We start from the raw sequence: 18,058 nt of genomic DNA on the forward strand, positions 1-18,058 counted from the left end.
AATGAACTAAGAGGACCAATAGGAGTAGCAGAAATGGAAGAGACCAACTAAAATGAAGGAACCCTATTCATGAAGACAACCAATGAAAACACACTGGATGACTGTGGCTAGAAGCTGGGGTGAGAACTGCAGACATGGAATGATAAACAAAAGGATCAGATGTGACAACAAGCTGAGGTGATAACTGTAAACATGAATGGGGAAGGAATAACATGGATGGGAAAGGAATGAGAATGGTGGGACAGAAATAGAATACAAGTTAATGAGATGTGGGACTGTCTAAGAACCTAACCCAACTGAGGTACATGTACATAACAAACTTATACTGGAAAGAAGGAGGTAGACTTTGCTGTCTCACACTTACCATGCCCTCAAAATTTGTAAATAAAACAATGGTACTTTAAGCTTTAATGATCTTATATCATAATACACAAAAATATGAATCTTCCTCCAACAGTCCTAAAAATGTAATAAAATAAAGTTTCCATCCCATAAGCTTCTCACCATATAACAATCTCTTCAACCACATAATTCTTTGACATTTCAACATTTGTCATTCTGAGGCCGCCCTCACTATAAACCTGATAACATGTAACCCTTTTAATTCGATCTTTACCATTCCATATAAATTCAAAACAAATCTTATTGATATCTGCCACTACCCACTTTGTAACCTCTACTGATGAAGAAACATAGGTGCGAGTTTCTTCACTTTGTCTCCCTCTACAAATTAAATTTGTTCGGATTGCAACTGCTGATCTGTAAATTAACAAACATGTAGGAAAAAAGTAACCTGTGACTCAAACCTGTCATCTACTGCTTTCCGGGCAGCGACACTACCACCAGGCTGTCCCTGGTTGCCGGCAGGGACATAATGAACATGGAACAAATACCCAAGCTCCGAAATTCCGACATTGTTATGTTAAGTAGTCCAAGGCTGACAAGGCATATAAAATGAAAGAAAGAAAGATATTATTCAGAGGGGTGAAGGTCCAGGTGCGAGTTTCTTCACTTTGTCTCCCTTTACAAATAAAATTTGTTCAGATCGCAACTGCTGATCTGTAAATTAAGAAACATGTCTGAAAAAAGGAACCAGTGGGACTCGAACCTGTCATCTACTGCTTTCCAGGCAGCGACACTTCCACCAGGCTGTCCCTGGTTGCCGGCAGTGACACTTTTTTGGCCCCCCTTCAGATCTCGGTCGTGGATCACGAGAGCCTCATGAAAATTTGCACTAAGGTAGAGGCCAATGTAATCTACAAGACTGTATAGTTAAATTTTTCACATTTCAATTTATGTATTTTATATTAATTAATTTATGCTAATTTATGCAAACAACAATTGTTTATAAATAAAAAAATAAAGCTCCAAGACTTCTAATTTTTGGTAAATATATTCTTTTCAATAACCTCAACAATAATATTGAAGTAAAAATTCGGCTTCATAATCATTTCTTATGTATTTTATTGTTTATTGAATTTCTTATTTATTTCTTCGTTTTTTTATTTTTGTTTTTGTTTTTTTGCATCAAAATTTGTCATAGAAACTTTTTAAAGCATAATCAGGCTAAAATTCATCATTATCAGCCATTGAAAGTAAAAATATTTATTTTTATATGAATCAATTGCAAAAACACAATTTACATTGGATTTGTACACAAAATCACATTTCTGAGCAATTTTTGGGTCGACAAATTTTTTTCAAAGGGGCGTGGCTTCAAAACAGTATGCCCGGGAGCGACAAATTTGGTCTCAAAAGTTGTGCGATACTTGAAAGAAAAAAGTCATAAAATATCGCAGCGAGAGCATCACGCGTTGCGGAATAATCACGTGAAATGTCGGGGGGGCGGTGGAAATAGGGTTAATATCCAATGCAAAATACACTCCTAAAATCCTTATTTCAGTTACAACATTGCCCATGGGTAACCTTTCAGATCCTCCCTTTTTCTTCCCTATCCTAATTACCTTTAGTTTGTTTTTATTAATATTTACCTTCAGACCATTTAATTCATAAAAATTCATAAAAATGTAATGTATTCTGATAATTCATGACCTATGACTAATAAATAAAGTCATGTCATCAGCATATAAAACTTGCCGAACCTCAAAATTATCAAACTGAAATCCTCTAATCCCATCATCCCTTCTCACCGCCTGTGCCAAAATTTCCATTACCAACACAAACAAATATGGTGATAATGGGTCGTATTGCCTCATCCCTCGCTTTATATCAAAACAACCTGTCAAAACGCCTCTGTTCATAACACAACTACTAATTCCGTTACACATAATTTTTACCCAGGAACAAAACGACTCACTAAACCCAAATAATTCCAATGCCTTAAATAAATATTTGTGCAAAACTGAATTAAACGCCTTTTCAAAATCAACTGCTGTCAAATATGCCTCTTCTTCACAATAATCATTACCGAGAATTAACTGGAAATGTCGCTATGGCAACTGGTATGCCTCCGCCATAATGCATGATTCTCTTAATAGGTCTATAGTACATGTGGACAATGTGTGATTACATTTTCACAAAATTGGCAAAATATCAAAATGACATGTTTGTCAGAAATGTGTTGAATGTTCACCTTCCTTTACCTAGGTTTAATTGGATGAATAGGAGAGCATGTATTTGGGGATTTAAGGACTTTTACTTGACTTTGACCCTTTCATAAGTTTATGCATTTATTTAGTAAATTTCAAGGTGATGAAGAAAAAGTGCAATTTCTGTATTGAATAGTAAATTGTTACCATTTTCATCTGGCCTTTGACCCTAAAATTCACAAGAGAATCACCGTCAGGCAGAACATGCATAAATATGTACTAGGTTTCAAGATAACTTGAGCCACTTCCAAGATATGGAGGAAAAAGTAACTTGATCTTTGACCTTTGACCTTTTTTGGCAGAAAAAAAAAAAAAAAAACTTCAGACAAAATCTCTATTGGGTTATACAGGCATACACCAAGTTTTAAAAGAAAAAATAATCCTGCTGGCATTGCATAAATATGAGGGAAATTGTAACATTTTGAAGTGATGCCCTTAACCTTTGACCCATGAACCCCAAATACCCTTGATAATCTCTGCCAGTCAGTACATGCATATATACTTGAACGATTTCCAAGATATGGAAAAAAAAGTGAAATTTTAACATTTTTACTTGACTTTTGACCTTTGACCTCATGACCCCAAACTTTCACCAGAGAATCTTAATTCGGTAATACATGTATACACCAAGTTTCAATAAAATATTTTCAAGCACTGTATAGATAAGGGGGAAGTAGTGAAATCTTAAGCATTTGACCATGACCTTTTGACCTTTGACCTTCAGCATGTGCACCCAAAAGCTGACAGGCACAACTTCACCCCCTAATACACATACACTGTACATGCCAAGTTTCATTAGGATACCTAAAAAAGGTTTCTTAGTTACGCTGTCCACAAAATTCATTACGGACGGACGGACAGGACAGACAAACGGACGGAAGGATGGACAACCCGAAAACATAATGCCTCCGGCACCACTTCGTGGTGGAGGCATAAAAAATCCCAGAAAGAAGATTTAGTATCAAATACCGTCAACCACTGTAATTAAATACTTTTTGTTTCTTTATTCATTCCCTGCACAGATCCTTATCAAAATACAAACTATAATTGAATTTGCAATATGACTTCCCATAACTTTCATTATATCGGATAGGTTTCAATTGTACACACACAAGAACAAGATGGAGATGGAGGAATTGCAACACTTACGTGGTAGATTACAATGACACCATCAGCCAATGCCTTGTCAAGCATCTTCTTGTACCAGTCCTGCAGTCTCTTTTGCTTAGGGATCTTCTGCTCCGGTGGGTGACAGTGGAAGATATAGTCGTCGCCTTTACTGGGTGGACACGCCCAGATGTGAGCAAACTCGTATCTACATTCAAGAAGAGAGATGGAGAGCAGGTTTACTACATCATAATCCTGCAGAAATCTCCAACTGATAACACAAGTATAACAATATTTCCTATGAAGGATATATATATATATATATACATATATATGTCAGAATTTTGAACGATGTACAATTGAGCCAAAACAACGCCAAATTTCAAAAGTAGGAATTACTCTGAATCATTCATCTTACCTGAAAAAGTATAATTCAAGCTTTAATATCAACCCAATTATACTGGGATTTTCCCTGAGGACCAAGTTTTTATTAACCGCGGAAGTTTACCATGTCCAGAGCAGCAAACGTCCGTGAGACATACATTTGAATACCATTTAACATAGCTTTCAACCATCTGATTCAGTTCAGAATCGTAACAAAATATCTTAAGAGATATATGTTTGTGTTGGCAGAATATTAAGTTTGTATTCTTAAGCTGTACTTAATGGTAGACAACTGATGATTTAACCAAATTCGTTATTTCTGTTGAAATATTACTCTTTCGCTAAACACTTTCTCCAATTTACGCGCATTTTACAAATACACAATATTTCGACCTCTTATTTCACTATCCCATACTTTAATCCTTACTCCCAAATAATAAGATGCTTTTTTAAGATGTATCTGATCTAGGCAGTCTCTATAACCCCCATAACACAGTATAGTTTTCATCACGGAGATTTGCATATAGCTCACGGACGTTCGGAACAAAGAAGATATTGAACAATGCAGTTCTCTGGCATTGGAAACGCATTCTATTCACAACAAACAGCGATTTCAAGTCAAGAACAAACTCCTCTGCAAAATCATGAATAATTAGTACCAATTTTCAATTATAAAAGCTTGTTTATCTTTTCATGTTCAGGAACAAAAAAACAACACTTTTTCCATCTCTCGTAGATGAACGTACAAATGTACGTTAAGTCTCACTGATGTACTCCATCTGATGAAACATTACGCCTAGTCGCTAGAATGTTCCATCAAGCAAATCAGTGAACACTGTAATTAAAACGACTAACATGTGTAAATTTACACTTCAGGTTAAAACAGCAAATGAATTTTTAAAAAATGTAATGTCATGTCTTGTCGGTTGTAAGCAGGCCATCAGTAACCTCTGAAAATAAAAAAAAAACAACAACTATTTTCCACACTCATTGCTTTCATTACCATTAACCAAATAACTTGGATGATGTTTTTGACAAAACTTTTTGTAATAACTTTAGATGTCTTAACTGAAAATCGGTTATTAACTCAAGTCCATATGAAAAAACAAATGGAAGAACTTCACTTTGAGAGCTGACTGATTTTAAAAATTTAACGCTCCCATATCGCAATAAAGTGCATAACCTTGAGAACGAATATACTTATCAAAATTTCGTAATCACGAAGTAAAGATTCAGGTCCTAACGAACATGGTCACAGGTGGATATGACAAAGAATTGACAAAGAAACCCAAAAGAAATGTGCTCCGTGTATCAAAATACAAAGTTTAGCTGCGGAGGGCAAACGCTTCACGTTTCAGTGTGTATAAGAGAAAAATCCATCTGCGTTTGCCGCTTGTGTTACACACTGTTACCCAGGAGAATTTTAGTTATTATATATGAGTCAGAAATGATATAAGGTTCTTTACTCCGAAGTTTCGTCATAACAAAATACACTAAGTCCATATAACTCAGATGGATGTTTGTGACTTCGACATTATACAACATGGTTTGTTATAACGAACATTTTGTAGCATGTAATTTCGGAGGCTCATTATTCATACGGTTTGTCAATCCGAAATTGATCATGATCGTACAATCATGAAGCTTTTTTATTCAGTAAAAAATGATAGGAATCTCCGAAGGCTAATTGAAATGTTTGTGTGTTAATTGAAACATGAAATAAGGTTCATAATCCAAATATGGAGACACAAGTTAACAACAAAAGCCTCCAGATTTAGAAACCGCATGATATCGTTTGCACCTAAACAAATATCAGGCCCATATTCCACATTTTGAATAACGGACCTTAAGAATATTGAACCTTAATATTGAATTTTCGGATTAACAAACTTTCGGAATAAGAACATTTTTAATGAGGAACCTCATAAATTAATTATGAACCTTTTTTTTTCCCCATTTTCGGAATAACAAACCTCTGAAATGCTGAATCCAGTGAATAATGGACATTCGGAGTAACGAATCTTTGCAAGAGCGAACATATCAAAGTGCGACCTCAAGCATATTACTAAATCCATCACTTTTTTGAAATGTGTTTTCAAAGTAAGCACAAAAGCACAAACGATCTCTCCGTCTCTTAACAGTAAACTTAGGAAAAAAAAAAAGATATATGAGGCAGAATTGCAAATTAACATTGCTTTTCATTGATGAGTGTAAAAACACCATGTCATGATAAATGGAGGAGTTGCATGTTTTCATCAGACAATAATACTACATTATTTTTGTTCACTAATGACAACATATTTGATGAATAAAAAACGAACAAAAACAGCCCCTCCAGAGGAACTCGGTATAACGGGAGTGCTCTGGCAATTCTTTTCTCTATGTGTTGGAGCTCAACCCTTCCTCAGTTTCTTCTCATTTTCATTCAACTGCTTCCACGTTCTTTTGAAACTTTTACGTTTCTTCTTGCCACATGCCCATTATAGACTTCTTCCGTCATTTCATCCTTTTCGTTTCAATATATTCTGAATGTGACTTCGTAGCACTATTCAGACTTTTTTTTTTCTTTTTGGTCGCAGCATGTTCAGGTTACTTAGGGAATGAAAGAAAAATCGTTTTGAAAAGAAACATTAGAATGTATAAAGGCACAGAATATATGACAATTACAACGAACGTCCGTGATGGAGACCAAGAATAGATGTGTTCTATTTGAGATGTCAGCTACCTTTCAAAAAATACTCAAAAGATATACACGGGGAGCATCTGTCACTAAAAAGTGGCACTGTTCCTCCATCTCCTACTATGCAATTCATGGACTTATTCTACCAACGAACATCTGTAAGCAAAACGTTTTCCTTTTGTTATTACAGGAAAATTGAATGCTGAACGTTATTCACTTTTGGGTATGAGAGACTCAGTGATTCAGTAATATTTCAAGTTACATTAACTCATTGTACAGTGATATATTTGTAATTATCACAGATTTCCTTTCTCAGGCCGAACGTCCGTGAGCGAAATTTTCAGAACCTATTACAATGCAAATCGTCTCCGAAACCTCATCAGAGAGAAATTTAAATGCACAGAAATTACAGATTACGCAAAATTCCAGATTCCTATAACCTGGTTTTCAGAGTTTAGCTGTATTTACATAACTAGAGGGAATACAAGGGTAAAATTGCAAGCAAATTTTGAGTTGTTTGTTCATCATGATTACATACCGCCTTAAAAATTCTGAATCTACTGCTCTAAGCTCATTGCTTACTTTGCAAAACTTTCCTTTTCTTTATTTGAGCTGAAAGTTTTACAAAATAAAGGACATTTTCAAGACGAGTTATCCCTATCCGTTGGATTGCTTACGTCACGGACGTTTGCTGAAATTGTCATGGATGTTCGTTCTACCACTAGGGTCATGTTCCAGAACGGATAACTAAACGACAGAGAGCAAGTAGCCTTCATAACTCTTTCAAAATTTTGAAAAGGTATTTTCAATGCAAATTATTAGAAATTTGGCACCCTTTAAACATATGTATTTTTCACAGAGGATGTAGGAGGTGGATTTTCAGAGAAAATATTCAAAATTTGTTCGGTTTTCGGTGAATCATATGGTCCAAAAACTGCAGACGAGCCCCAGTTCACTCCAAACATGGCATGCAGCTCCTCGGCTAGAGAGCCAGAGGAAAAATGTGCCTGTGCCATCAAAGGAAGATGGTGCCCCACTCGATAAAGTTTTACTCATCCCGGACGTTCTTTTTTTTCTCAGAGGTTCGTCTAAATATGTAATTTTGGTTCGAATTTGAAAAAGGATGGACAAAAACTCAAAACATACATATTGCCATATGGCTAGATCTTAGTTGATTACGACACAGAACAATATCGCCAATAGCGTTCAATGGGATTTGATCTTTATTAGTAAATAGCGGATGCACGTCCGTGACAAAAACTGAGTGTAATCTTGCATAAAAGAATGTTATGTTTCATGTACAGCCAGCAGACGTACAATTTTTTGCAGGATATGTACATTAGGTGGAACACCAAATTTTCGTATACATTACAGTTTGGACAACAAAGTAGAATTTGCAGCAGCGATAGACATAGAAGCATCACGGATGTTCGTCTGTTTAGGACCTTGATATTTGAATTGTTCTCTGTAATTTTATACATGCTCATAGAGTTCTTACAATTTTGTGGTACATACCCGTGATATGTCAGATCCAAAACACGGTCAGATGATATATGCCACGTACCTTAATATGGCACATCATTGGTTTCAAAAACAAAAATCATATTGTGAAAATAGCATTTTTACCATATTTTTGCGCTTTAAGTCCTTGTAAAATGCAAAATATCAGTCAACAGTAAACCAACCCATACATTTCCTGAAAGGAAATTTACCAGGCTTTGAGATGACTTGAAAGAAACTGGTTTCTTAGATCATCCTGATGTGTTCTGAGGGAAAGAGTGTCATAAGGTGCGAAAATTTGCAATTGTACATCGTTCAAAATTCTCACCCATATACATACAAACTGTGCAAATTATATTTGTGGTAGCTGAACAGATGTGCAGTGTTTTTGCCTTCCCTTTCTTTTGTCAACTTCATATATTGCCACAATCTCAGGCACACAAGACGCAGACAGATGTCTCTTGTTTGTTTATTTTACACTACGCTACCAGCTGTTAGCTAGTCAATGACCTGGTCGCGGACAATTTTAGGCCAAATGTAAATAAACCGGCATATTCACGACAGGTTATTTATGTACAGTGTGTTTAAAGTACATTTGAATACACATGACCAGTAATGACCAATTGGAGTGGCTATCTTGAAGGGCGTTCTTGTCAGCCTGCTAAATCTAAACTCGCTGGCCTAGGATATTTTACGTTCTCCGAAATGATTAAGCGCAGACACTATCACAGCAGTTGAGCGGTTGACATCTCCACGGATGTTCGGGGGCACACACCAGTGGAAACAAACTCTCAGCTCAGCTCAGCAGTGTCCCGCGAAGGAACTTTCTACAAAAATTGCGACAGATACAATTTCGCTCGACACCAGTTCCCTCTAAGAAATAAAAGGGAAGCATCAAATTGGGATGCTACAACTGGCACTGAACATTGTTTATACACGAGGAAACAACATATACCAGCACAGCTACCTCGACGGCCAGATCTGCGAGCCGCCTGGTGCTGCTACGCTGCTGCCCCCCGGCCCGGACATCAGTGAGTGCAGACGCGCCGCCGACCTCGGCTCGTTCCCAGCCAGTGCCACTACACCACTGACTTTGGCCGGTCAATACCGGTCAACACCGCCATGCCAACGCCCTTGACCCCGGCGCCGACCAGCACCAGCTACGCTCCGGCCGCCGCAAGGACACCGGGCGCCCTTATCTCATTGGCCAGGACCAGCCCCGATATGACTGCTACAGCGCCCCAGGCCTCAGCCACGTCGTTCGCGACCTCGCCAGCACTTCACGCCGCCTAGTCGTGGAAACGCCATAATGCCGCAGATGAAGCGACCAAGCAAATCCCCTTAGCGGCGTCCGACTCCAGTTCTCCCCACGACGCAGTGTTAGCGAATTAACTACAAGTGTGGACACGCCCTTTCGCAATCACACACAGCACTACCATTCGTCACCCCTGCGAACAAGGTTTAACCGTTTCATTATAATTTGTGATATATGCTGATATATGCTGTTGGTCCAGGTCACGTAGTTAATTACTGTTATATTCCACATACTAAGAATCTTGCGATAGGATTGGTCAAGAGCTGATCACGTGATAAAGCGTAGTTTTGCCCATCACATCACCTACAGAAAAGTTTGTTACACTCTATGTTGATAGTCCCTTTTGTTTTGCTGATCTCTTCAGTCCATACAGTCCTAATGCGAGATGAGTACGCGCAAAATAAAAGTGCGTTGCACTTGGGACTATCACTTAACTAGGTCACTTGATAGTCCACAGTGCAACACACTTTCACTTCGGTGCTGGTGCGCGCAGCAAATTCATTGTTTTGTCATAAGTACGTGCACACATCTAAAGTAAACTACGTAGCCCAAAGCCCTAAGGATACCTGAAGACAGCTAACTAAAATGGTTTCAGATGTGGAATAAAATGGGAATTTCTAGGACCCTAGATGTGGAATATAAAGCAAATAATCAACTTTTAGTTTCAGGCGATGAGACAAACTATCACTTCCTCGGTGATCTGAATGTGTACGCTATCTTTCCTCAGCTGCGCTTCGGAAAGATAGCTACATCCAGATTGCCTCGGAAGTGATAGTTTGTCCCATCACCTTCACTAACTTTGATTATTTGCTTATTATCCTGTTGTCATTGATGTGATTTAAGTGAAGTTAGGATGAATCCTGTTTTTAATGATGCGGTTTACGTAAAGTTAGGGTAAATTAAACTCTGTGTTATTAGTAAATTATATAATTATACAGGTTATATGTTTCGAGACACACAGCACATGGCTCACGAAGCTAATAGAAACTGCGCAGTGAAATTTACTCAGTATACATAGAAACGTGTGTTATTATTAGCATAATTTATTATCCGATTGCAGGTGCGCCATCACTTGGCCAGCCACCGTCATAATAACTGCCGTTATTATTTGTATGTTGAATGTGAAAAAATCAAAGGAGGCACACTCTCTTATAGGCGTGAATCAGTGTTCTCTACATTGTATATAAACAACCTGGTTCGATCACCAGACGTTCTGGCAATAAATTTTATTAGGTTTAAAAGGTAATATTGATTTTTGGTTATTTTTGTATGAGTAAAAAAAAAAGGTGAAGAGTCTGTATGTGAGAGTCGGGCTGACATGTTTGTCGCCGATGTGCCTGCATGTGTGAATATTTATACACTCCTACCACGGCCTCAACACTAAAGATGAATTTTATGACACCTACAGACCTACATCTGGTCACTGTACCCTATGAGCAAAGTTTTTACATGTCTCTTTACTGTATATTCCCCTTCTCATCAAGCTGCAGTTCTGTTAAGATAAATTGGGCCAAATGTTCACATGTGACATCAATTTTTTAAAGACACAGAAGGCTGGCCCGGCTCAGATACTGTGTATATTTGAGAATCCCTGTAACAAACTGCGTACAGCTTTATTGATCTCTATGAAAGTACACACAGAGCCAAGAATCTTGGCTGGGAGTCGATCATTACTTCGTGTATGAGTGTGTGCTTCAATGCACATATTCGCTGACCAGTGCTATTGGTGGTTTCTTAATGTGCTCATACCCCAGTGGACAGCAAATGAATCAAGCCACCCATGAATCCCTGGTTTATTGCCACTTGGTCTGCTATCAGATGGTCTACTTCTCAGTTCGTCTAGCACTACTATGGCTATTGAACTAATTTGGTCTGCTACCAATTGTCTAATGGCCATTTGGTCTAATCCTCACTTGGTCTAATGCCCAGTTTGGTTTATTATCGTTTCGTCTAATGACCAGATGGTCTAATTGCAATTTTATCTACTTGGATTTTTTCCCATATCATCTAATATACCATGGGTATTAGATGAAATGGGCATAGTAGACAAACTGGTAATGAGGCTAAGTGGCAATTGGACTAAATGGTCATTAGATGTTGTAGCTGAAACAGGATTAGACCATGTGCATTGAGATGAAGTGGGAGTAGACCAGGGGTGGTTTACTGAAAATCTTCCTAAGTTTTTTCCTAAATATTTTCCTCAGTCAGAAAGTCAGGAAGTGCCTACGAAAGACAAAATTGGTATTTTCAAATTTCTTCCTAGAAACTTCTTAATGCAAATTAGGTCATCCCTATCCTCTCCCACAAATGACTTTTCTTTCTTAGGCCAGTATAAAATGTTGTATTATAAGGAACCAACCAATAACAATTGTATGAAATTATGATGTAAGGTTTAATAAATGTGTTGTGCTCACGCTTTGTGTGCAGCGAGGCATGTCTGATTTTTCATGCCCATTTTGTGCATATAGCTGTAAATGCTTATTGCACACGGTTAAGATAAGAGAGCACATCATTGTAAGTATAGAAAGCTATACAGATTATACAGTCAGACTTGTCTACAGCAGTCACCCAAGGAAGACAAAAAAGTGGCCTTTATAGACAGGTGACTGCAATCTACAGGTTTCAATATTTAACATGCTTTTCTCTCAGAGGGAATTATTTCCACTGGTCATATACGGCAGACACAGACAGACAACCCGAAAACATTACGCCTCCAGCAACACTTTGCGGCGGAAGCATAAAAATATGTTGTTATTACAGCAATGCATTGTTCAACATTAATCAAAGATGTGTTTTGCTCATCTAAAATTAATCACATGTGCCAAATCTCAATACAAATGTTCAAAAACTAGTGAGCAAAATCTACTGGTAATTTATATAATTTTTCATTTAAACAAATGGTTACCATGGCAACACATTGTTCATCATTGAGGAAAGATTAAGAGCACATCTACACAGTACAGCAGTCACATGTATCAAATTGTTTAGCACATCTTAAAATGACAGTGGTCATATGTGCCAAATCTCATGTCAATTGCTCAAAAACTGAGTGAGTTAGCCCAATCCACATTATTTTTGTGTGATTTTTATTTCAACCCTAATACTCTCAGGGTATCTTTTTAGTCTTGTTATTATTGAGGGTGGCCATTATGCCCCCCCCCCCCCAAGATCTCGGTTGTGGATTGCCCGATCACCGCACAATTTTGCATGAGTGTAGAGGATCAAATAGTCTACAAAGCTGTATGGCTGAATTTAAGAAAGTCTACTTCTTTTATTTTATATGAATTAACTTACAAATGTATGCTTATTTATGCGACAAATCATAGCTTTGGTTATTTCTCACTGAATGAAGCTTTAGGAATAGCATTTTTTTAGTACAAATGTCTAATTATAACTTCCTTATCAATTCCTGTTAGAAAATGATAGGTTGTGATTTTTATTTTTCATGTATTTATTGTTTTTAATTTCCTTATGCATTTCTTTGATTTTTCAACCTGTTTTTGGCTGTGTGTGGGTGTGTGTGTGTGTGTGTGTGTGTGTGAGAGAGTGTGTGTAGTATTTGTTTTACACTATTTGAGAAAGTTTTGATACTTTCTATAAAGTATTTACATAATTTGGAAAAGTGTCTGATTTTATTCATAGGTTAATATACAGTTATATAAAGAAATAGCGAAATTTCAGTGACATCTGACACCCATACCATACCGTAGGTCCGATTACCATAAATTTCATATCAAAATGCACGGGAAGGACAATAGAAAACAAGTCATGGAATTTCGCTTCGAAATATTAAGGTGTTAGGAAGCACCAACAAAATTTCAATAGGAGGGCCATAATGCCCCCCCCCCCCCCCCCCCCCCCGCAGTACTAGGGTTAAGATATTGTTACCATGGTAACACTCTGTTTGACGATGATACATGTAAAAGATTACAAAGTTTTTACAACTTAGTATCATAGTGGTCACATATGCCTTATTTCAAGTCAAATGTTCAAAAACTGAGGGAGGTAGCAAAATCCACACTATACATGTATTCGTATGATTTTCATACAAAATATGTTGTTACCATGGCAACAGATTGTTCAACAATGACGACAGATAAAGTTTGTACATCTAAGTACTATACCAGTTACATGTGCCAAATGTCAAGCCATATGCCCAGAAATTGAGGGAGTTAGCTCAATCCACAATATTTTTGTATGCCTTTTGAAGGGAAAAAAATGCTGTTTTAATACTTAAAGGTGCATGGTCCCCGTGTTTTAGTCAAATGCGTACGCGGGCGCACGGCGCAAGTTTCCTATAGAGACCTACGCTATCGACTTCTTTTGGCGCTTACGCTTTGGCCCACTTTCCCAAGTCCGAAGAAGTCCGATTCACTGTAGTCAGTGGTCCGATCACAGTTCGGCTCATGATTCGGCTGAGGGGGATGACAGCTTTAGCAAACTTCTTTTGTGATGTCATAATAACAAGCACATATGCACACACCCTGGCATTACTACAGACTGCGCGATGCGCAGAGAAGACAACAAAGGCAACGTTACTTAGCAACACCTACGCACTTTACTCTTGATGACAGCTCTACTTCGGTAATCTTCGGCAGTATCATCAATAGCGCCATCTACACTACCGGGACTATGCCCCTTTAATGTACCATCATGGAAACACATTGCTTTAGTGTTGCTGAAAGATGTGTTTTGCACATCTGAAATTTATATTCAATTCAATTCAATTTCATTCAATTTTGGTTTTATTATGAAAACCCCACATAAAAGTCTGAAGATTAAACCACACTGGTTTACATCAAATTTGATGACAAAATGCATGTACAATGTAAATAATTCAACTTTACAGCAGGGAGACCAAACTAACACTTTACACAACAAATATGGATTATTGACCCCCCGAAAAAAAAGTATACCACACTGTATCAAATCATCATAGAAATTCATCAATTCAAACAAGAGAAAATGCCTTAACAGAAGGGAAATTGCACATAGCCTCGCATACATATAAAATTTGATATACATATATATAATTCACACATTAAAACTCTTTAAATATTTACAAATAAATAAATAAGCATAGCATTAAAATACAAACAATTCTCGCCACCGACAATAGGCGATATCAAGGCCATATCAAGTGATATCATGCGATATCTCCGATATCGAACCTCTAGGGCCGGGGCAGTAACTTCCGGTTATTGATTTGCGTGTGTGCTTTTCTATTGGCAAACTTACCAGCTTTGTTTTGGATCCAAAGAAATATATTTGTTTAGACTTTAGTTTGTTATTTCCCGAATACTAGCAGCACCCGTGGAAATCCACGGGTCTGAGGGGTTTTATTTTTTTTCCTCATAATACGATTTTGCACATTTTTATTGAAGAAATAAAAAGAAAAGTCTTCTCATTCTTTCGTTAATTGTGCCGTCTTCTAAATGACCACCCTTCCCAGAAATTTAATACATGTAATGCATTTTTGTAGCATGTGCCCGGTGATCCGGTCCATTGGTAGGGATCATTCCTGCCACTACTTGCTTTTATTATAGAACGTAAGTTTCGAGGGGTTATTTGCACCCGTTGAAGTCCAACAGTTGTATTGTTGCCCCTCAACCCCCCCCCCTCCCTCACGCACACACACATTTCCACCTCCGCAGAGCAAAAAAACAAAAACATTCAGGGAAAATTACCAAAAACGCAAATGAGATTCCCCGAAAGTTCTGCCCAATACATTGTTCCCGTCGAAACGGGAAGATATTAACACTATGACTTTGATTATACCCCCTGCTCTTGCATCCACGCAGGCACCCGTGGGAATCCACGGCTGGTCTCAAGGCCTCGGTTTGTTTTGTTTTGTTTTTTTCATATTTCTTTTCCCCACGTTATGAGAGAAAAATAAAATATTTTCGTCTTCATTTGCTCCCTCCTTTTTGTTTTTAATCACCAAAACTCATAGAACCATCATCTGCTTCAGACTGTATACATTATCATAATTTATATTAGGCCTACAATTATTGCTCCTATTATTATTATTATTATCAATATTATCATTATTATTATTATTATTATCATTGTTATTTGGGGAGGGGGAGATCATATTAGTCATCAGGTTTAATAGGCACCCGTGGGAGTAGGTCTCACGACCTCGTATTTTTTTTCTTTAATATTTTTTCCCATGTTATAGAAGAAAGAAGAATATATATTCGTCTTCATTTGCTCCCTCTTTTTTTTTTTGTCACCAAAACTTGGTTTGATAGACCATAGAACCACATTTTCTATTTCCACTTGTAGTTTTAAAAATAGGCGGTCGGCAAAGCGAGGTTTTCCCCTATGTCCGCTCATCTTATGAATATGTATGATTACAGCAGCTTTGCAGTAAACGAATGGACACAGCTCAGCTGCGCGTGTAAACTGATATGGAAGGGTACAATCGGCAAATATATTTAGCCGTCCTAAACAGTCTGCGTACAATGACATCGGACTTGAGAGCAAACGGCGAGCAAACTAAATGACGTACCTGAGCTGCATAGTATTCTGCAGTTGTGCAAAATACAATTAAATAACAACGTTCGTTGTTTTCATTTGGGGACGAACTGTACGAAAATGCCCTTGTAGTCCATATCACGCGCACGCAGATATAGTGCTTCGTGTATAACCATCGTCAATACATTACATACACGTACAACAGGTGGAGGCAAAGGTACATCACAGAACTAATACACACAGTGTAGAGTGTGAAGAGTTCTGTGAGGTACATTGTATGTGTGCGTGCGCGTCCGCCGGAAGATGTCAGAGATTTCGCTGCATCCATCATCTTTAGTATCCCCACTGTCTCTGCAAGCTAATAGATGAACGGTCGAGAAAGCTGGAGTCCAGCGCAGGTTTGATGAATATTAAAACGCTCGGCTCTTTCGTCACGCACAAAAATGCATCATGCATCTATCTAAGTAATTTTTCTTTTTCGTCCTCGACGTCGACATGGAGGCGGAGCGGGGACGGAACCCGCGCCATTCGATGCAGGATACTCTCCTGCGGCCGACGGCACCGGTCGCAGCTGCCCGGAGCCGACGGCTCGGGAGGAGATAGAAAAACCAGCAACGCCGGAATAAAACAGGAAATACATAAGGCCACGACAACAACAACAACTTCGAGTATTTATAATAGATAACTATCCATTACACCATGGGGTTTTTTCTGTGAGGCAGCAGAGTGTACTTCTGATGATGCTAAAAGGAAACTAGAAATGTCGCTTTGGCGACTGGCATGCCTCCGCCATAATGCATGATTTTCCCAATAGGTCTAGATAGTACACGTGGACAATGTGTGATTACATTTTCACAAAATTGGCAAAATATTGAAATGACAAGTTTGTCACAAATGTGTTCAATGTTCACCTTCCTTGACCTAGGTTTAATTGGATGAATAGGAGAGCATGTATTTGGGGATTTAAAGGACAAGTCCACCTTCATAAACATAAGGATTGAGAAAATGCAACAATATCAGTAGAACACATCAGTGAAAGTTTGAGGAAAATTGGACAATCGATGCAAAAGTTATGAATTTTTAAAATTTTTGTGTTGGAACTGCTGGATGAGGAGACTACTTCAGCTTGTGAGTCATATGCGTACAACAGTATAAAGAAAATGTAAAAGAAAATTCAACATATTTTCACTTTTTTCGCATAATAAATGAGCATTTGACTTGCCTCTTTCTAAAGGCAGGGGGAATGATATTACCCATAACATTTGTCGGTAAGGAGTCAGGGGAATGTGTACTTTTTTCAAAAGATGGAATTTTGTGAAATTCTCTTTATATTTTCCTTATATTGTTGTACGCATGTGACATCTAAGTTATTCATGCGTTGCAGTAGTCTTCTCATCCAGCGGGTACTGCACAAAAACTTCAAAAATTCATAACTTTTGAACCGATGGTCTGATTTTCCTCAAACTTTCAATGATGTGTTCTACTAATGTTGCTACATTCTCTCAATCCTTATGTTTATAAAGGTGAACTTGTCCTTTAAGGACTTTAACTTGACTTTGACCCATTCATACATTTATGCATTGAGTAATTTTCAATGTACCAGTATGGAGAAAAAGTGCAATTTCTGAATTGAATAGTAAATTGTTACCATTTTCATCTGGCCTTTGACCCTAAAATTCATAAGATAATTACTTTCAGGTAGAACATGCATAATATGTACTACATGTAAGTTTCAAGATAACTTGAGCCACTTCCGAGATATGGAGGAAAAAGTTAGTTCAGCACTTTCACTTGATCTTTGACCTTTTGACCTTTGAGGCAAAAAAAGAAGAAAAAAAAAACTTTCCAGAGAATTTCTATTAGGTTACACATGCATACGCCAAGTGTAAAAAAAAAAATAACCCTGCTGGCATTGCATAAATATGAGGGAAATAGTAAAATTTTGAAGGGTTGCACTTGACCTTTGACCCCTGACCTTTGACC

At 37.7% G+C, this 18,058-nt stretch overlaps 1 protein-coding gene across 1 annotated transcript in view; it reads right to left on the reverse strand.

Annotated features, from left to right (window-relative positions):
• Positions 1–18,058, reverse strand: part of LOC139730340 (CREB-binding protein-like) — a 143,791-nt gene that overhangs the window by 43,263 nt on the left and 82,470 nt on the right. Inside the window, exon 13 of the mRNA XM_071641208.1 lies at positions 3,759–3,924. Coding sequence (XP_071497309.1) covers positions 3,759–3,924 — 166 coding nt within the window. The remainder of the gene's footprint in view (positions 1–3,758; positions 3,925–18,058) is intronic.

The sequence above is a fragment of the Diadema antillarum genome, unplaced genomic scaffold (genome assembly GCF_040938485.1).
Source record: "Diadema antillarum isolate AM-2024a unplaced genomic scaffold, OU_Dant_1.0 seq00000301_RagTag, whole genome shotgun sequence".
NCBI lineage: Eukaryota > Metazoa > Echinodermata > Echinoidea > Diadematoida > Diadematidae > Diadema > Diadema antillarum.